This window comes from Chenopodium album, chromosome 15 (assembly GCF_948465745.1).
Source record: "Chenopodium album chromosome 15, dcCheAlbu1.1, whole genome shotgun sequence".
Lineage (NCBI taxonomy): Eukaryota > Viridiplantae > Streptophyta > Magnoliopsida > Caryophyllales > Amaranthaceae > Chenopodium > Chenopodium album.
The window spans coordinates 44,799,875-44,821,966 of NC_137848.1; the positions used below are offsets into that span (position 1 = coordinate 44,799,875).

Sequence of the window (22,092 nt, forward strand, 5' to 3'; positions counted from 1 at the left end):
CAATTAATAAATAGTTGTCTTATTTAAATTTTTTTTTGATTTTTTTAGGAAACCGTCAAACATAATTTTATAATTCAAGGGAATAATTTCTATAATATAGAGTCTAGTCATTAATTCACAATCAATTAATTTAACCAATTATAATTTAATATGTATAAAATAGGAAATAAAAACTAAGTTAAAAGTGGAATATATTCAATATGAGTAAATTTTTTTAAAACGTCTAAAATAGTATATGGACTAACAAATTGAAATGGAGAAAGTATTTTTTTACATAAAAAAAAAAAAAGAAATTAATTAATTAGTTATACATATCTTTTTTGAAAATAGTTATACATATCTTAATCCTAAAAGAAATCAAAATATTTTGTACTTGCACTTAAACTCCTTTTTGGCAGAAAAAACGTGTTCGGTTGAAAGTCGGCTATCTCTTTTCCTATTAACCTAATTATTTAGCCCCCAACACTTTTATATAAAGAACACAAGTTTATTGGTATTGTACGTTTTGTTATTTTTTTCTGGCGATTTTTCTCAAAATTTCTTAAGCAAGCAAATAAATAAACAATGACCACCAAAATTATGAATCATCCTGCTCTAAACTACGATCATATTTTGAGTTTTCCCGTTCCAATCTCTGATCATGTTTTCGGTAATAATCAAGGTTTTAATAATTTCGCTCCTATTGTAGATTATGTTATTACTAATAATCGAGGCAAAAGGATCAAAAGACAAAAAACAAATTACATGTTGAATTCATGTCCGCATCTAAATATGATGAACAATTGTTGTTTATCTAGTGGTAAGATGTTGTTTGCGCCTTTTAATTGCAACCCTATTGATTTTCGTGTTCACGATAATTTGAAAGTTGGCTCGTTGTTGAATCAAAAGAAATTATATCTAGTTCTTGATTTAGATCATACATTGCTTAATTCAACTCGATTAGATAAATTAGATTTGGAAGAGGAATACTTGAAAACTCGGACAACTCAAAATTCTCCGAATAATGACTTGTTTATACTAGATAAATTAGGGGTCATGACTAAGTTGAGGCCGTTTGTTCATAAATTTTTGCAAGAAGCAAATAAGAAGTTTGAGATGTATATATACACCATGGGGGATCGCGCTTATGCCTTTGAGATGGCAAAGCTTCTTGATCCTGGAAATCAATACTTTCAAACAAGAATAATATCGCGAGATGACTGCCCTAACCAAGATCGAAAAGGACTAGATGTTTTACAAGTACCAGAGAAATTAGGCTTAGTACTTGATGATACAGAAGCTATTTGGCAGAGCAACAAAGATAATCTGATAGTAATGGACAGATATTTTTACTTTTCATCGGGTTTTCGTGAATTGGGTTATAAAAATTGCAAGTCACTTGCTCAATTGAAGAGAGATGAGGATGAGTTTGATGGAGCACTAGCAACCATACTGCGCGTTCTTACCAGAATACACCATGACTTTTTCTACATTAATCCTCAATATGTCTCTGTTAGAGATGTTAGGCAAGTGCTTAAAACAAATAAAAAACAGGTCCTCAGAGATTGTAAGATAGTATTTAGTGCAGTTTTTCCTAGGAATTTCGTTGCTGCTAATCATCGTTTGTGGAAGATCGCAGAAGAGCTAGGAGCTACATGCTCGACTGAGCTCGACTCCAGTGTCACCCATGTTGTTTCAACAGACAGTGGCACTGAGAAGTCTCTTTGGGCTGTCCGAGAGAGTAAGTTTTTGGTGAACCCTAAGTGGATTGAAGCAGCATTGTATTTGTGGCGAAGACAACTAGAAGATAAGTTTCCGGTGGCAAAGTGTCCTAAGCGAGTATGACTTTAGTTTGCTCTTGGTAAAGGTATAAGTATAGCGCGCCTAGGATGGTCTAAAACAACACCACAACTTTGAGTTCACGAAGAAACTAAACATGGTTAAAAATATGTATGTTACTATATATTTAAATTAGAAGCAAAAATGTGTTAAAAAAAAGAAAGAAATCACTGATTTAAAATTTAGTTAGCATCATATATTAAATCAAATTCTTCTAAATTATTTGTAATTTTTGGTCCAAAATCTGAAGAATATACCTCTTATTCATGCCAATTTCCTACCAAAATAGTTGATCACTTGCTATGATTTTATTATTTGATCCAATATGATAATGACTTTATATACTTTAAAACGGATGAGGCATAAAATAGTGTCGCGTTATGATTTATTAATTTGTGGATTAGGCTAATTAATTAACTCATAAGCTGCTATTGATTTAGTTAGATCAATAATATATCATATGACTTTATAATGTCAAAACTCCAAACCTAGGCTTAAGACTTTGGTAGTTGTACTTATATTTTAATTCAGTACAGTTCGTCAAAACGGTTTTAAACTCTAATTAGTTTAAGTGATTAGTTTGACAACAACAATTAAAATATATAATCAACGGCCTAAGGCATGATTCTTTGGTCTTACGTTTTGATGCTTTAAACTAACTAATCTATACTACGTATATAAACTATAACTGAAAAGCAATAGGATTCAAAAAGTAGCAAGTTCAGCCAACATCCTTGTTTATTATGCCAGCATCCTTAACCTATTTGTTGACATGCGGCCGCTTGTATTATATTCAACAAATATTCAAAATAACTAATTGTTCGGAAGTAATAGTCACATATTATAACATATTAATTGTGCGATAGTTATTACAACTAATTTAATGGTTGTTCGTTATTGATTTTACACATGTATGTACTATTATACTCTTATTAAGAATGAGTACAGTTCAACTAATATAACAGGTTATAGATGTAAAATTATATAAATAATTTATATATATAGCTACATTTTTATTATCGGATGGAAGAACTACAAGTAATGAAACAAAAACGGCTAAAATTTTAGCTTATAATATATGAAGTACTTTGTACATAATAATTTATATAAAAATAAGGCCTGTTGGATAAAATTTGCCTTTTAAACAGTGGAATGGGCGGTTTGAATTTCAATTTTCAGCCGAAACAAAAATAATTTAGTTAGAAATTTGTCAATACTTAACAGCTCAGATTGTGTTAGTTGCCACATAACAATTTGTATTAAAAGTTGACTTTGGATACTGCAGTTGACTTTTTTAATTAAATATTTGTAAAATTACTAACCAACTGCAAAGTGTTATTTTCTTCATTAAAAAAATCATAGTAGTGGACGTCATAAATATAAGTATTAATTGGATTAAAAATACATTAACATTTAACATCAACAATTAATTAATCATAAACAGAATGTAGTTGAGTTAAAATTGATTGGCCTTTTTTCTTTGTCAACTAATTACAATAATATAGAATCTTTGACCCTATGGCGTTATGGCCCATTGTGGCATAAGATGAACATACGTAGCCAATAAATTGAAGTTATTACTTCCTCCGTTTCTTTTTAGTTGACACGTTTTTTTAGTCACGTTTGTCAATGTACAAATTCAACCATTTATATCTTTAATTTTCGATACGCAAAAATTATAAAAATTTGATATTTTGAAAATATATATTGTGACGATTCTAACTAGATCCCACATCACTATATTTTTCATTATATATAAATCACAAAACATGGTCAAAGAAAAGTATGTAAATAGTGCTAAAATCAAAACGCGTCAATTAATAAAAAACGGAGGTAGTATGTATAATTAATTGGAGCCATTTAACCTTTTCCTTAATCCCTTGCAAGATTCTAATTAATCTAGCCATTTCTTTGTTAATCTTTTTTTGTTTTTTTTTTTGGTTGGCTACACTTTAATATACGTCTGGCAGGATAAAAACCATGGAGTACCTCTTGTGTAAATGTAGATAGATATGATGAAAAATATGTCATTTAGTAAAATTTTATACGGAGTATATTTATTTATTGTTTCTCTCGGTCCTTTTCCCCAAAGCTTGACAACTTTGGCGGAAATTGACATTATCTAATGATAATCCGTTACGTCGTTTCAAAAAAAAAAAAAAAAAAAAAGAAATTTTTAAGGGTCATGGAGAAAAGTTGGAAAAAAGGATGATATTTATAAGCATAATTTATTTATAAGCATAATTTATTCTACCTTAGTCCTTATTATCCCACAGAAACCGTCCATGCTTATGTCAAAAAAAAAAAAAAAAAAAAAAAAAAAGTGCATGCAATTTTTTTTCTCTACTTTTTCTTACTAAAACTTCAATTCATTTTATTATTAACTCTCCTTGGTTGCTTTCGTAAATGTAAGAAACAAAGGACGAAATGAAGGATTGCAGGACAAATTAAAGTAAACACTAATAAACTAATTGACATGCACATTTGTCAATTTATTACATACTTCTCTAAATTAAACGCCATTCTTCTATAAGGCACGCCGTGTTGCACATTAATATATGTGACAAAGTGAAATAGACGTTTTTCTTCCTAAATGAAGAATAATAGAGGAGTTACATTGAGGAGTTGTATTTGCAAATTATATTCACAAATTCTTCAATCTTTAAGACTATGCATTTTCTTTCAAAAAAAAAAAAAAAAAAAAAGACTATGCAGCCCTTCATAAAAATAAAAATAAATAAGTACATAAATTCGTATATATTGTTTGCATTAACACTAAGGCAGATTTCTTCAAAAAAAAAAAAAAAAAAAACACTGAGGCGGATTATTATAGTAGTACTTTACATATAATATTGAGCTCAAATTTGGTAAATATACGTTCTTTATTTTTTTAGTTGATACGTTTTTTTTTGTCAACACAAAAGTTTAATGATTAATATTTTTTATTATTGATGAAATAATTCTAATAAAATTTCACATGACTATATTTTATTTTACATATAAAAATTAGTCAATAAGTAATTTACTAAAACTTATGAAAACGTGTCAACTAATATAGAACAAAACTATAAAAATAGTAAAAATTTTATCTAGCTTGTTTACATCATTGATGTGACGCTGAAGAACCGACTGACTGAATTGAAAGAGAGACGAGAAGATGAGGATGATATGAGTTACAGTTAATTATTGGTAAATTATTATCTAATATTATGTCAGAAAATGAAAGTGAAATTGCAACGTGAAAGTTTCGTCAAACTTGTGATATAAGCTAAGGATTTTTATATATTTTATTTGATGTAACAAGAAGATAATAATCAAGTACATGTACGTACATATTTGATTAGTATAAAAGAAGAACATTTGACGATGTTCATAAAACTAAACTTAATACACAAATTGATCATGATTAAGTACCTAGTTGTAGAAACAATCAAATAAGTAATCTCACATTGCATAATTTGAAGTATATACTATTTCCCTCTTTGAGGTTGCATTGTTAGGTAATATTTCATTTTTAATTTAATCTAAAATTAAATATTCTTGATTTTAAATCACCAATGAATTTAGCATTTACAACATACCACTATACCAGTCAATAAAATTGTTTTTAGAGAAGGTAGACTTGTTATCTTGTACTACCTACGTTTTGTATTAGTTGTTTGAAATATTTTATATCTCATAAATAATACCCAAATTGTAATTAATATAAAACAGAGGTAGTAAAAGCAAAGTGCGTGCAACAAATCTTATGATATGAACTAGATGGAGAAATTAATGGAAAAATAGAATAAATAATCCCACCTTTGCGTGGTCTGACAATAACAATCCCACATTTTGATTATTACGAGGCAATCCCACCTTTGAGTGTCATCTTCTTTTAACAAACCTTTTTACCTACAACTTGTTAACCAGATTAAAATATTTTTCTTTTGTTTTTTTAAAGTCATGCGTCGCTCAATAATTGGTCAAAAAAAAAAGTTTAAAACAAAAACAAAAACAGGTAAAAAAAATTTAAAAGAAAAAAACCCACCATCACCAACCACCCTCAGCCACGTGACACCCTAAACCCACCATAAACCGACCGCCCGCCGCCCTAAACCCTTGAAAATGGCCGACCGGTACCCCCCAATACCAAAAACCACCCCCGAAATCACCCCCTAACCCAAATCAACCCCCGAAACCACCATAACCACCACAAATCAACCAAAGCCACCACCTTGAAAAACCACCGTAAACCCGCCGAAACCCCACCCAGATGCCGAAACCCCGCCGAGAACCCCAACCAACCGCCGAAAACTCCATCCCAACCTCCTGAACCACCAAGAAAATCCCCAACCTAGCCCCGAAAAACCCCCTTAAACACCCTATAAATGCATCCATGTTTCCCGCCGGCCATTTTCGAAGGTTAAGGAGGGCGGCCAGCCGGTTTTAGTGGTGGCTAGGGTAGGGGCTAGGGTTTCACGGTGGAGGTTGGTGGTTGGGTTTTTTTCTTTTCTTTTTTTTTTTTTTTTAATTTTGTTTTTTGTATTTTTGTATTTTTGTTTTGTTTTTTTTTAATTAAAAAAAATGAAATAAACCTATTAAATTTTGATACGTGGCACATAACCTACAAAAATCGGTCTCTTACAAGTCTGTTAAAAGAAGATGGCATGCAAAGGTGGGATTGTCTCGTAATAATCAAAAGGTGGGATTGTTATTATCAGACCACGCAAAGGTGGGATTATTTATTTTCATTTTTCCGAAATTGTAATACCTCGTATTTTATACGTATTTTATTTTAAATAAGTATTTTGTGGGGTATTTAAATAATTTGAAATAAATTACTTATGGCATTTTCATTATCTATTTTAAATAAGTTTGGAAATATTTAATAAAAGGAAAGTTTTATTTAACTAATTATTTTATTAAGTTGGGATTTAATTTAGGAAAGTTTTATTTTAGTAAAGTTTTATTAGGAAAGGGATTATGAAAGATTAAAAAGGGAAAGTCTAGGTAAGAAGGGTTTCTAGAGAAAGGGGTATAAATATTCAACACTTGGGCAAATTAAACTTTGCCCAGAGTGGAGAATACCCAAGGTAAACTTTCTCTCCCTTCTCCTTTATTTTCTTTTCTTTTTCTTTCTTTTTCCATTCCCCTTTTGCACGGCCGGCCACCACCGGCAGGGCGCGGCAGCAGCCCAGCCGTGCCGTGGTGGTGCTACTGCTGTTCGGCCTCTTAAATTTTTTTTTTATTCTTTTTACTTTTCTTTTGTTTAATCCTATATCTAATTATAAATTATGAGTTTTGTGATGATTTATGATGATTGATTTTGAGTATGGTGAAAATTAATTTTCAAATTGTAATTTTAATTAAAAAGCCCCAATTTTAAAACCCTAGATTTATAAATAATTGATTATTGAAGGAATATAATTTAGGGTGGTTTAAACCTTTAATTTGAGGGTTTTAAAGTATAATTACAGCAAATTTTCATGAATTAATATTGCTGGAATTTTTGTTAGTATGCTAAAAATTAAGTTTCTTGAAGGAATTTTGACTACCCATTAATTGGGATTAAAGTATGAGGTTTTAAATTAATTTTCAACTTGTTTTAATTAAATTATGAGTGGTTTAATAAGAGTATATATTGCTGGAAATTTGTGTGGAGTAGATTTTAATGCCACGTTATGATTTTGGTTTATAGGTGACTTTGAAGTGAGTGATTTCTATTAGTTGAGCGATTTTAAGATCGTATTCAAGATACGTTCGCGTACTTAGCATATTTTTGATGATGTAGTAAAATGCTTGGCTTGATTAATTAATCCCAAGTAGTATCATGCTAGATTATGATTTGGTTGATATTGGTGATTGAATTATATGATTTATTTGTGATGGATTAATGATTTAAAAATAATCGTTTGACATGTTGAATATGAACCACACTTTTATTTATGGCATGATAGAAAGCATGTTTAATTAAACTAAATGTTTAATTTGGTTTGGAATATTAAAAGGGAATTTTATTATGGTTCATATAATTTTTATTGATGCTATAAGCATGAGAAAGGAGCTATGTAAGTGTCTATGTACACGAGGAATAAAGTATATTTTGGTGCCTTAGTGCACTTAAGGTGTTTTCAACACCGAGGGATAGGTTTGTGGCGCATTATGCGTTTAAGGTGTCTTTGACACCGAGATAGATTTAAAAAGGGTTCAACATTAAATATTATGTGGTCACTAATTATTCAAGAATTAAATTGGTATATTTGATTGTTTGTATAATAATTATTATGATTGAATGATTATGGTTTGAGAGTCATCACCAAGTCTAATAATATGTAAATAACGTAAAGTGAAAGAGATTACGCACCAAACCTCTTGGAACGTATATACCTTGAGTATGAACATATGAGGGGAGTTATGCGACTTTATATTTGACCATAATTTCTACTGGGAGTACATGACACTGTATTTTCCTTTTATTATCATGCGCAGAAATTCCGCCACTTACGAGTGGTTCTTTTATACTGGCACGGTTAGCTCCCGTGTTAGTACCCCTTTATTGGGGCAGGTTAGAGGGAAACCCGTTCGATGCGTAATCAATACTAAATAAATTATTTAGTTACTTAGTTGAGAAATCTTGTTGTATGTTGTGTGCTTGTAAACAGGTGCAACGAGGTAAGTTGTGTGTTGATAGGTGAAAGCATGTTAGTGTGTTTAACTACGCTTATGTACTCAGCTTTGCTGATTGTGTGTTTGTTGGCCTTGTCTTTACCTTGGCCCTATGATCACCCATTTTTAATGGAGAGTAGTGGAAACAAGTAGAGAGAAGTTTTTCAGGTGATGAAGCATATTCATGATAGGCATAAGTGAAAAGCGAATCATGCTAGTTTTTATAAGTTTATGATATGTTTATTGCTTTAATTATTTTATGATATTATATTTGTGAGACTAACACAAAGGTTTTAATTTGGTTCTGTTTTGTTAAGGGCCTATAATGGTTCCAAGTTGTAAGTTGACTTTGTTTTACTTTGGTTGACTTTTTAAGTTGAGTCGTCTTGAATATTTTAAAAGAGGGTCTTCCGCTGTGTGTCTTTGATAGTTGTCTTAGCCGTTTTCACAGTGGCGGTAATGTCTTAGATTTTCCTATTTTGAGTTTTAAACAAAGAAAAACAGACATTTTTAAAGAAAAGAATTTCTAGGGTGTTACAGAAATTAATTGAGCCAAACCGTATTTAAGCTTATGGAACACAAATTTAGGCTAATACAGGTATAATCATCATGCAGTATAGTCATACAAATAATATTTCTAATTGAATAAATTATGTGATAAAAGAAATATGTATCTTTATGTATATATTCCCTTTATTAGTGTTTGAGAACATGATATGTTAACCTGTATGTAATAGTGACAGTATGTGAGATATTTTTATTCACCTAAATTTTACTTTTCTTTTATAATTCAAAATTATATAAATATTTATTGAAACTTATTTTTTAGAATTTAGTTGATTTTATTTGAAATTACAAGAGCTTAATTTGGTTGTGAATCAAAATTTGTTAAACAAGTTTTTATTTATTTATTTAATTTTTTATACCATCTTAATGGAAAAGAACCTCTTTTTATTCACCAAGAATTATAAGTGGATGGTCACTCCGTGTGACCAGTCATCATGAGGTTATTTTGTCAGTGTTATAAGGATGACTTGGTCAGGGTTACAGGGGTTATTTTGTTGGTGTTATTCGATCATTGTTATTATTATAGGGACTACTCAGTTAGTGTTATACAGATTAATTTGTTCTTTTACAAGCAACCACATTGTGTATTTGGTCAACCGCTCACAAAATGCGTTGCTTTTTATTTGCACGACATTATAGTTGGCAAAATGTACATTTAAAACAACCTTTTCTTATCTCTAAAAACACACACACCAAAAAAAAACAAAAAAAAAAAATTAAATGAAAAAATAAAAACATTCATATAATAATTGAGGAGTAGAGTTAGGAATCTTAGGGACATGGTGATGAGCAGATTGTGCTTCTCCAGTTAGGAACTATTAATAAAGAATGGAGAATGTTGGAATTGAAGTAAACTCACTACTTCCATGCACGATTATTAAATGAAATGTACGTTTTATTATAATTATAATATAAATATATAATCGATTCTAATTATGTGGAAAAAAATTTAGTATAACTCTACACCAAATTAGTACTTTTTTTAATTTTATTTTTGTGTGGTTAAATAGGTAAACAACTACTTATTGTCCTAAAATTTCAATTATATGATAGGTGCATGATATATAGGCAACCCTATTTTACAATGACTCGGACATATAATCAGTTGTGAGAGATTGCGCTATGTGCATGCATGGCACAACTGGTTGATATTCTCAAACTGGTTAATTTTCATATGGGTACTAATTAGTAGTGTATTGGATTATTGTAACACCCCAACCCAGGGAGAGATCTATTGTCACGAAATGCGCATCAAGGGCCAATTGCAGTCCTTAAGAGCAAAACAAGGCCTTTCGGTACATTTTTATGCTCACTCATGCGCACCTCGGGAAAATTTCTCCAAAGGTCACCCATCATAAGACTACTCCTAGCCAAGCACACTTAACTGAGAAATATCTTAGCATATGAGCTCTCTAAGGGTATGTCCTATTCAGCTTAATTTCAGTTCATTTTAGTTCAATTTCCTAATTTCCTTCTCTCATAAACAATTCATTTCAGCTCTATTTAGTTCAGTTCAGTTTGATTCAGTTGTTTTCAGTAAATCGGAATAGACCCTAAAAGAAAGATGCATCTTATTGATATGAGTAGTATATTAAACTCCTTTTAAAGCAATTATAAAAGATATTACAATTATAGTGGTGTTAATTTCGTTCATGGATAGAAAATTGTCATACAAAGAAAGTAGTAGCACAACATAAATTAGATGTATAATCAAAGACATATCGACGGTTATATCATTAAGTTTTTGGTGAGTCTATCTTTGTTTAAGCAGGAAGTACAAAGGGCATGGCCTAAGGAGTTTTGAAAGTGGTTAGACAAGTGAATCAAACGATACTTTTGCTGATTAGTCACAGGGCACAACAAGTTTCACAATTGGTGTTGCCCAACTTTTGTTGCCCTATACCTAAAAACTATAATTGGTGTCTTATACATAGTCCAATTTTCCTCATTTAATTTGCAATTGCATATATATTATTCTAGGTTGTGTATGCCATGGCTCAACAGTGATGACGTTCTCTGCTTTAAGTAATTTTTACCTATTCCTTTTAATGTTAGAATTGAAGAAATATTTACCTTTATTGAACAAATTAAACAATCTCTATTTTCATTGAAATGTAGGCATACCAATATATATATATATATATATTAGAACATGAACATTACAACATTGATCATGAATGGTTAATATGATCAGTTGATTATCTCAATATATATGTTATTGATTATTTATGAATCAGTAATTTTATCTAAAATCAAATTATGCCGATTATGATTTAGAACATGAACATCACAACATTGTTATAATCACTATGTTCACATTCGTGGACACCGATTTTAAGAAACACTGCCAAATTTGTAAACTCAAAATCGGTGCTCAATGATTCCGTTCCCACCTTCAAAAATGTGTTTAACCCTAAAATGGAAAAGACTAATGCTACATTATGATATTTTACTTTTCTAGATTTTTTTTAATTTTAACTCATAATGAAATAAATTCATGAATTTTCCCTTCTTTTTTTTTACCTCCTTTTGACATTTTTACTATGTAAACGGAAGCTAAGAATCAAAACTCATGTGATGATGAACAAACACAAATTCTGTTGTAAAATTGTTGAATTATACAGTAACAATTGCACGTACACATTATTCTATTGCATGTGAATTGTGACACCATCATAAACATGGCTTAGACATGTGATACTCAAACATTATTATTTCAATTTTCAAGAGAGAGAAATTAAAGATAGAGAAAATAAAACTAAAATTAAAAATAATTATAAAATCAAAATCAATAGGTAAAGGCATTTCTCGTGTATATATTTTCATCAATCATGTCAAATTATAATCCCTCACATCTATTTACAATAGCCTCAATAATATTGGAGGGACCAAAATCAAATAATTTTAATAATCATAAGTTAATAGTAACAAGTTAACAACCTCATCCCCTAAAAAATTAAAATTACAATTACATAATCCACCCATTTGTCAAAAAACCTTGAGTAATCAGACAATTAAACCACAATCAACCTCCTAATCTTCTCACCCAACAACGCTAATCAAATCGCGCTCACTTAATCCCACAAAAATAAAATAAAATCAGATCAAATAAACCCGACTAGGAATTTCCCACCAATCAGTAATTATATTTAACCAAACAAGCAAACCAGTCATTTTTTTTCCAAAAGTCAATCTTTTTTTTTTTTTTTTTTTGAAAAATTTTGTTCCAATTTTACCCTCTATAAGAAAGAGGAGTATTTTCAGCAATAGAATTAAGATGAGAAGAACCATCAGCAGCCCCCAAATGAAACAAATTATTAAAATCAAAACTATAATCTAAATCACTAAATCCAGTTAAATACCCACCAGATGAATTTATTATATGATCTCCTCCATTTAATCTCCAAGCTTCTTGATTATTATTATTACTATGATTTTGTTGATCAGATGATGATGAAGGTGATGAAGATGATCCACTTCCTACCATTACTTCCAACTTTGTGCTTATATTGTTACTCCCTTTGTTGTTGTTGTTGTAGCACCCTGGTCCGGCCTCGGCCGCCTCGAGTGCTTTGACTTTTTTTCCTTTGTCTTTGCCTTTGCCTTTGCTGCTCCCGGCGTCGGGTTTTCCGGTTAAGCGTTGGACGAGCTCCCGGAAATTCGCGACGTCGGTTTTGATGATCTCAGGGGCAAATATATGGATGATTCTGATTTTGGGTTGGACTTTTGTGATCACACGTGAGTCTCTATGCATGGCTAAGGCTCCTGAGGTTGTTGTTTGGGTTAACATGCTACTACTATTTTGTTTCTTGAACATATGAGTCATGGTTAATTCTAGAGAGAGAAAGTTAGAGAGAGAAGGATTTTTTTGTTGTTGAGAAAAAAATTTGAGGGTTTTGTAAAGTTGTTGTTTGTTGCAAAGGATAAGGGTTTTGTATATATATATACACATAGAATGAAAATATAATAATGAATATATTTATGAAGGGTGGAATTTTTAAATTTTTTGTTAATTTAATAATTTGAACAAAAACAAAGATACAAAGAGGAATATTTTAAAAATAATTATGGGATAGTTGATAAATTAAATATTAAAAAACAGGCTGTCTCATTTGAGAGTAGTAGGATGAATGTACTTAAATTGGGAATGAATCTTGGTTTAATTTGGAAAATAATGTTGGGATCATTGTTGTGGAACATGAATCAAAGTACTAGATGTGTTTATGGTCCCCTTTGTGGTCCAATAATTATATTATGGTAGTTTTAACATAAATTATTAGATATGATTAATGTTAATTAATCTATTAATTGGTGGTTAATTTGGGGATGGGGGTAAGGAAACTTGCTAATATACAAAAACATCCACTATTAGTAATAATATACTTTATTAAAAGTGGTTTAGAATTGATATAGATATATAATATTGATTAAAGCCAATTTGTTGGGATGAAAGTGGCAAATTTAAATTATTTATGAGGTTAATTATTAGTTTATTACTATAATAAGTAAATGGTTAACCCATTTGCATACGTTAAAAGCAATTTTCCATTTCAATTGGAGGTTACGTGCAGTTCAAGGGCAACTTTTCTGATATTGATAATATGTTATAATTAAAATATGTCAAAATATATGGAAAATTTTGAGTAAATTAATAAGAATATGTTTTATTTGGCTTTGATTTCTTGACTTTACAAGTAATAATGAGTATTGTTTATAGGAGTGATCCGAAGTTTTCTAAGAATTGGTTTTTCTTTCTTAGCATTGATTCATTGCTTGCAAATTTTAGCTGAAAAAATTGGAGGGTTTAACAAGAATTGAACCTCTAGCATTTATATCGCTTATCTTTGGAATTTCCTAATGGATTAGAACATCGGTTGTACTCAATAGAAAGAATTTTTAATAATCTTCACTTGTTAAAATTTTACTTTGCAGGAATAACATCTAAATTTCATATTTTAGTTTTTAAGCTTGTAGTGTTATAATGTTGAGGTCGTGAGATTAAATCTAGTAAAAAAGCATGTTTATAATATTTTTAATTAAAAATGTGGATGACATAAGGAAAAATAATGTTTATCAACATACGTCCCTAAAAAAAAAAAAAAAAAAAAAAAATTAAACCTAGCTTACTCAATTTTACTCAATGACTAGTGACAATAACATAAAGATATGGAGTAAGGCCCCGTTCTCTTCATCTTATTTTTGCTAAACTGAAATTATTTTTACTGAAATAAAATTATATTTGCTGAACTTAAATTATTTTTACTGAACTTAAATTAATTTTACTGAGCTGAAATTATTTTTGCTGATCTGAAATTATTTTTACTGATTTTCTATTATAATTCTTCTTTAAGAAAACTGAACTTATTTTTACTGGATTAAAATTATTTTTACTGAACTGAAATTAATTTTACTGAACTGAACTTATTTTTATTGAACTAAAATTATTTTTACTTAATATTATTTTTTTAAGGTGAAGAGAACAGGGCCTAACATTGAACTAGATTGATAGATCAAGTACTATATTTGTTAATAATTCATTACAAAAGTGCTTTCTTTCTTCTTCTTCTTCTTTTTTTTTTTTTTTTTTTTTTTTTTACGAGCAAATTTAGCATAATTTCCTCTTATCCATTTAAATATTATGCCTTTTTTTCCCCCCTTTTTAGGAGAATTATCCATTAGTTACTTAGTGTTGAAATAAACAAGAGATTCCAAAAATATGCTTTTATTAAATATTTTATAGCTTATTTATACTTAAAATTTTCAAGTATTGATCCAATTTCTTATTCTACAAATTCGCGTGGTTGGAAGGAAGCCAATGTCATGGTCTCCATAATTCACTATCGACAACCGTACACATCCGCGTTTTGTAGGAATTTATAACACAATTAATTAAGCTTATTAAATTATTATCAAATTCATAAAATATTACTTTGCTTTGTATTTTTTTTAATGTCTAGATTTTGTCGTATGTGCTTGAGTTGGTCCAATTGATTTGTACACCATGTAACGGAAGTAACTGTCACTAAACTATAAAATTATGGGGAACTAACATTCCATACTAAGATTGCGAGATTAGGATACACTTTATTCATGTTTGATTTAAGAGATACAAGAATATTAGTTATATAACTATTCATTGATTCATACAATCATCTATATTGCGCACAATCATAACCTGGTCTTTAGTTAAATAATTGGTATTAGTGTAGGGTTATGTCTCAAACGTTAGGGGATAATTATAATTAATTTGGGAGGTTTGTGTTGGCATGTCCTTACATAAGAACTTAAATATAGTAAAAAATACATAAGTAAATTAAAATTAAATCTTGAATCATTATTCAGTTTTAGGGTTCGGGTGATATTGAACTCTCTCTTTTGTTTTTACAATCGATAAACTATATATACAACAAAACATATGATAGTGATTCAACAGTTGATGAGCTTTTTGGACATTCCTATCAACATTCCAAATGGCGTCATAAAAAGCACATCCAACCCTAAATTGTCATATTTAATTTTTCCAATATGCTAGTGCAGATCGAGACTTAAATCACCATGTTGATTGCCAATTGCCATAGAAAGGAAACAAGCGTAGTGCTTGAAATTATATAGGACTAAATCATTTTTCTTGAGTGACCGAGTAACGGTCATATTCCATTCTACAACAGAAACACAAGCTAAGCTCATGAATACATTATTTAGCCATGCAAAATTTTGTCCTAAATCTGAGGCACCACAACCAAATATGTATAGATTGATAATTATAAACTCAATTATAATTACCAATTTAGGTATATCGCCATAATATTATCTAATCTTTATAACTTTATACAATCAATGATATAATTAGGTTTATCCTAATTAAATCTTTATTGTTTATATTATAGAGATCTAAACGCTTCTCTATTCATGAAGTATATAACCCTGGCCTTGCATTTAATTATTTCTATCAAACGAAATAGGTGATTTTTAACTCAAACAATTGCTATGCCTTAAGACTATTTCAACTTCAATTCATCCATGCATGTCTCCTTTACATGTGTTATGAAGTGTGCCATCAAATGTTACAAGTTAGTTTTCCTATGGTATATATTGTCATTATAATGGTAATAATACCGAAATAATATATATGTACATACCAAACTACCAATAGATATATAGATGATCAAAACCCTAATAAAAAAAATAGACAAAAATTAACTTTTTAAAAGAAACACTTATATCGTCTGCATAAGGATACATGCATGCACGAATACATTATACATGAGGTAAGTGCATTTTACAAATTGCATCGTTTATTCCTGCAACAAAACACAAAGACATTGTAGTTTGTTTACATGAAGCATGTGTTAGGTGAGAAATGATAGGAATCATCAATCATGAGAATTGAGAAATATCAAGTGTTGTTAGACGACATTATTTACAATTTGCCAATTATGTCATACCATATACTTCGCGTGTGGGAGGGAATATACCAAGTTTTGGAATCATGCATGGTTACAAGTTGTTGGGATTTTTAATCAACACTCCTACCTAGCTTGGCTATAACTTCAATTCCACCTTGTTCTTTAACCTTAAATTCATTATTCGGTAATACTCGTATATGTGTTACCATTTATACTCCCCTCATCTCTCAATGTTTTTCCAAATGTTTCAAACTAACTAGCTTGTGTGTTGCTTGAGTTTAGATTTTTTTATTATTTTTTTTTTTTTTTTTTTTTTTTTTTTTTCACTAGTACTCCGTAATGATTTTGCGTAAATTATGGCTTGCATATCTTTTGAACAAATCACCAACTTCAACACTTACCATTGTTTATTAATATTTAATAAGGATATTTATATATTTAAGTTTAAACTATGCTTTGGGAAGTATAATCCTCCCCAATGTTGCGATATCACTTTCTCAAATGTATACAAGGACGGATGTAGGATTTATAGATAGGGCGGGCCAAAATATGAAGTAATAGAATTTTTTAGAAAAACATAATACAAAACTGCTTGCCATAGGATTAGAACCCTCTACCTATTGCACCAAAATAGATACAAGAGGGAAAGAAACCAACTCAGCTAAGTACACTTTTTTATTTTTTTATTTTTATTTATTTTTTTTTTACAAAAGAACTTACAAACAAACAAACAACAAACATACTAAAAACGAAAACAAAGTAAATCACGCCGATGCACCATCCCTGCCAAATAGTGAGCTTGAGCAACCGTAGATCTTGGAACCTTCTGAACATGACACATAACCAAAGCCCCAATAACTTCCAGAAGCTCTTGCTGAATCCAATAGACAAAAGTATCCTTGGGAACCTGAGACCGAAGCGAATCCACCACCAAAGAACAATCAGTAAGAATCTGTAAAGAGGAATACCCACGCTGCCTGGCATGTCGTAAAGCAAACAGACAAGCTATCATTTCAGACTGGAACACAGAATTAGAGCTACAAGCCTACGCCCCACCCCCGAGTTGAACATCAGAAGCCACATCCAAGAATACCCATCCAGTACCCGCAATATGACTACCACATTTCCAGGCCCCATCAAAAGTAAGCCTGACAGTACAAACATCCAAAGCATTCCCTCTAAGAATTGCAAAAGACATAGTATAAGAAAACCCAAGAGGAAACGCATGTGAAATATCATATCTAAACGACCTAGCCTCAAAACACTTGTCCACCCAACTAGAAGCTAGATCCATAATAGAATCAGGAGAATAAACCGCAGAACGAAACCTCATAGAGTTCCGAGTAAGCCAAATGGCCCATAACAGACTAAAAAAAGGATCTAGCATCAACCAGTCCTAATCATGAAGAAACCTAAAAAGAACCTCAGGAAACCAATTTTCAAAAAATTGATCCTGGGACATATTTAAGACGGATCCACAAGGTCGGTCCTCCATAAACTCCAAGTAAATGGATAATCTAGAAAAAGGTAAGAAAGAGTCTCCACATCCTGATGACAGAACCTACATCTGGAATCCACAGGCAAACCCTTCCGAGCAAGCAACGAAGCACAAGGCAACGCATTATGGATAATCTTCCGAGCAAACATTTTCCACTTCGGAAGTAAAGTCGAAGCCCAGAAATGCCTCCACCAGCTTGAGTCAAGAGCCAAAGGTGACCGCTGGTCACCATTCTCATAACACAAGGAGCACACATACGCAGTCTTTGTGGAGAACATCCCATCCCTGGTAAAATCATTGATTCTTTCCTTAGGTCGTTCATCAAGGCCCAAAATAAGGCCAACCGTACAAGGAGGAAATAATCGATGAATCATACCCGTATTTCATGCGTTCGAACGCACATTAATTAGATCAGAAACAAAGGATGGGGCACCCATCCTGTTCACAGAATCCTTAAACTGAACCTGAACCTAAGCACCCAACTATCATCAAGAATCCGAATGTTGGTACGAGACCCCACCTTCTACATCAAACCATGACGAAGGGTCTGAAAATCCTGTAACACACTACGGCAACCCCAAGACGGCCTGACCATCTTGGCAGTACCATGAGAAGCCAGCAAAATGGATACTTTGCTCGGTACACCCTGAAAACAAGAAGTTGGGAATTATGCATAAGCCGCCAAGACTGCTTAGCTAGGAGAGCAGCATTAAAGCAACTAAATTTCCGAATACACAAACCTCCCCGCCCTCGAGGCAAATAAAGGGCAGATAAAGGAGATAACGCTACTCCCTTAGAAGAAGGAGAAGAGAGCCACAAAAAACGAGCTAGAAGATTATCAAGCCGATTACAAACCGTAGCAGGCACTTTAAAGACCGAGAGGATATGGTTGAAGGAAGCGACACATATAGAATTGATAATAACCAACTTTGCAGCCGCTGAAAGGCGCAAAGAAGCAAAGGAGGAAAAGCGTTGAACAAGTTTATCAACCATAGGTTGGAAAACCTGACACTTCCCCTGCCCATATCAAGAGGCATACCCAGATAAGAACCTAATGAGCTCCGAGAATCCATACGCAATGCAGCCGCCAAATAATCCCTATAATCCGATGGAGTATAAGAACTGAACTTCACAAACGATTTTTGGAGATTAATCATTTAGCCCGAGATAGAGCAAATTTATTAATGACAGCCATCAAGTTGTCGTAAGCAGAAGGCGAAACTCGGAAGAAAAGCAAGGCATCATCAGCAAAGAAGAGATGGGAAACGGGCGGGGCCTTACGGGAAATCTGAAGTCCTCAAACTAACCCAAAAGCCTCAGCACGACTAATCATTAAAGAAAAAATCTCCATGCAAAGAACAAAAAGATACGGGGAAAGAGGGTCCCCCTGCCTGAGACTGCATCGAGGAAATAAAGTCTTGGACGGACAACCATTAACCAAGACCTGGTAGGAAACCGTTGTAACACACTACTGAATTATATGAACCCAGTATGGAGGGAAACCAAAAGCTCTTAAAACTTGCCACAAGAAATCCCAATTAACCCTGTCATAAGCCTTATTCATGTCCAACTTAAGGGCCGCTGTGCAAAGTTTAGAAGTCGAGGAATCCATATAGGAAAGAAGCTCATGAGCAAGTAGATTGTTGTCCGACATTTATTTTACTAGGAACAAAGGCACTCTGACATCCCGAAATCAAAGATGGCAAAAATTTCCGAAGGCGATTCGTTAAACATTTAGCAATACATTTATAAAGGACATTGTAGAGACCAATAAGACGGAACTGAGAAGGCTCCTCTGGATGGTCCACCTTAGGCAGTAAAATAAAAAGGTACGGTTCCATTCCTTAAGAAGATAACCATGGGAAAAAAGAATTGAATGGCCTCCGTCACCGAGGGGCACCAACCACTGACCAATTGGTCTTAAAGAAGGTTGTATTATACCCATCCGGACCTGGAGATTTGTCATCACCAATATGGAACATAGCATATTTGATATCCATATCTGAAAATGGTAACATAAGCTCTTGGCAAGCAGAGGAAGAAAGAGTGGGAAGCTGTAAATCTTCCCAGTCTAGGACCGGAATTCCAGTGGAAGGGGCATGACATTGGTAAAGGTTTGAGAAATGATATATAAACATCTGCAAAATCCTAGTCGGATCCGATACCCAATTGCCCAAAACATCTTTCAAGCTGATTATCTTGTTGTGTTGTTTCCGAGCCTGCACCAAAGCAAACAAAAACCGAGTCGGAGCCTCACCCAAGGCATCCCATTTAACCTTAGCTCGCTGTTTTCAATAAAGAAATTCAACTTGGGCTTGATCTAGAACCTCCTTCCTTGTTGAAATAAACCTCATACAATCTGATTCAGTAGCCAAATTACTGGATAAAGAGCAAATGGAAGTCTCTATCTTTCTCTAGTCTATACCCCACGATGTCTTATGAGCAACAGAAAAAGCTAATAACAAACGGCGAATATAATCCAATTGATGACAAACCGAAAACATCTTAGACCCCTGGGCATTAGCTTGCCAATTGGTACCTATAAGGAAGGAAACTTCTTGAAATAACAAACACCAATTCTCAATCCTATAAGGACGCTTCCAAGTTGAAGTAACTGGACTTCACATAATATAATCACCCCATGATCAGAGAATAAAATAGGTTGATGGATAAGCTCAGTCTCAAGAAAAGACTCTAACCATTTCCTAAAAGCTAAGTATACTTTGTTTAACTCTCAACATCAATTAAGTATATAAACTGATTTTTTCAAGGGATAGGGTGGGCCATGGCCTAGGTAGGCCCACCCTGGATCCGTCTTTAAATGTATAAATATACTATGTTAGTTCTCGTGCCATGCACAGTAATTTTCTATAACTATTACTTCATTAAACTATCATTATTATAATTAGTTTTTTTATATATAAACAAAAAACTTTAAAATATAGTTGACAAATTTGATCAAAATAAACGAAAGATATGTCAGATATAAAATGACGTAGAAATTGATCAAAATTATGTTAAGAATATTAAAGGTATGTCAAATCTTTTTTATTTTAAGTAATTATATTTTATAAGATTAGGTAACTATTTTTGTATAAGATTTATTTCTTTGATAAAATTTTATTCTCAAAAAAAAAAAGAAAAAAAAAACATATTAAGGACACACTAGGAGATGACACGTGTCATTACTAGTGTGTCTTTTAGTATATAATATAGTTATTGATTGATTGATGATGATGTTGGCATGTTGCTACATCATGGAAGAGTTAACGAAAATATTGGGTTAGAAGAATATTTATACAGCTCGGTGAATGTATGTATAAGTAAAAAGAAATAAGAAAAAGTCATTGGAAATAAAATTTCGAGGTCTAAAAGACTAAAATGAACAATCGTGTTTATAGAAACAATATGATTGTTCTTATGAGCGGGTGTATTAGTAGATTTATAACTTCTAGTGTCCCAGAACATCCATTTTTAGATCAAAATAGCAATATGGTTCTAGTTTTGGCAATTTCGCTCAAAGATTTTGATAGATATTAGACATTATAGACAAATATATACTTCCTCCATTTTTTTTTTTATAGTTGTAACAGTTTGACTTTTACATTATTCATGTGTTTCACTTTGACTAGCTTTAATGATTTATACTTAAGTAAAAATATAGTCACATATTTTTTCAAAAAAAAAAAAAAAAAAAAACAAAAATATAGTCACATGGGACCTTATTGGATTCGTGTATCGGTTTATGCAATTTTAATATCAAATATTTATAATTTTTACATATTGGTAATTAAATACATAAACGATTGAACATGCATCGGCAAGCGTGAAAAGAAAAATATTGCAATTATAAAACAACGGAGGAAGTTTGTGGGAAACTACCTAATAAAAAAAAATGTTGTACGACAATTTTGTGGGAAACTACCAAATAAAAATAAATGTTCTAAATATATTATAAATCTCCTGTCAAAATATATAGAGCGCTGATATTGCCAAGACAAAAGCCATTTCCAAGGCAAATCATCTATCCGCAGCCCGTAATCTTTAAGGATCTAAATATGTCAAACTTATTAATTTAATAAAATGCTTTGTAATATTTGATTGCCTTAAATATTAGTAGCTAAATATTCCATTCCCTAAAAAAGTAGCTAAATG

General features: G+C 31.6%; 1 protein-coding gene and 1 pseudogene across 1 annotated transcript; one reads left to right on the top strand and one right to left on the bottom strand.

Annotated features, from left to right (window-relative positions):
- Positions 1-564: 564 nt before the first annotated feature.
- LOC145581255 (RNA polymerase II C-terminal domain phosphatase-like 4 pseudogene) lies at positions 565-1,824 on the top strand (annotated as a pseudogene).
- Positions 1,825-18,465: 16,641 nt separating this feature from the next.
- Positions 18,466-19,591, bottom strand: LOC145581256 (uncharacterized). Its single transcript, XM_081638294.1, has 3 exons — positions 19,424-19,591; positions 19,127-19,225; positions 18,466-18,954 (listed from the first exon to the last, which is right to left on the bottom strand). The coding sequence occupies exons 1-3, from the start codon at positions 19,589-19,591 to the stop codon at positions 18,466-18,468; spliced, it is 756 nt and encodes a 251-aa protein (XP_081494420.1).
- Positions 19,592-22,092: the final 2,501 nt, after the last annotated feature.

Bases quoted from the DNA above. Each gene is read 5' to 3' on its own strand.
- LOC145581256 (XM_081638294.1), bottom strand. From the start codon at position 19,591: ATGTCGGACAACAATCTACTTGCTCATGAGCTTCTTTCCTATATGGAT. The intron at 19,226-19,423 runs GTTCATATAATT...TGAGGACTTCAG, and splicing joins TTGGTTTCCCTCCATACTGG to ATTTCCCGTAAGGCCCCGCC. The intron at 18,955-19,126 runs GTCATTAATAAA...TGATATGGGCAG, and splicing joins CTTACGACAACTTGATGGCT to GGGAAGTGTCAGGTTTTCCA.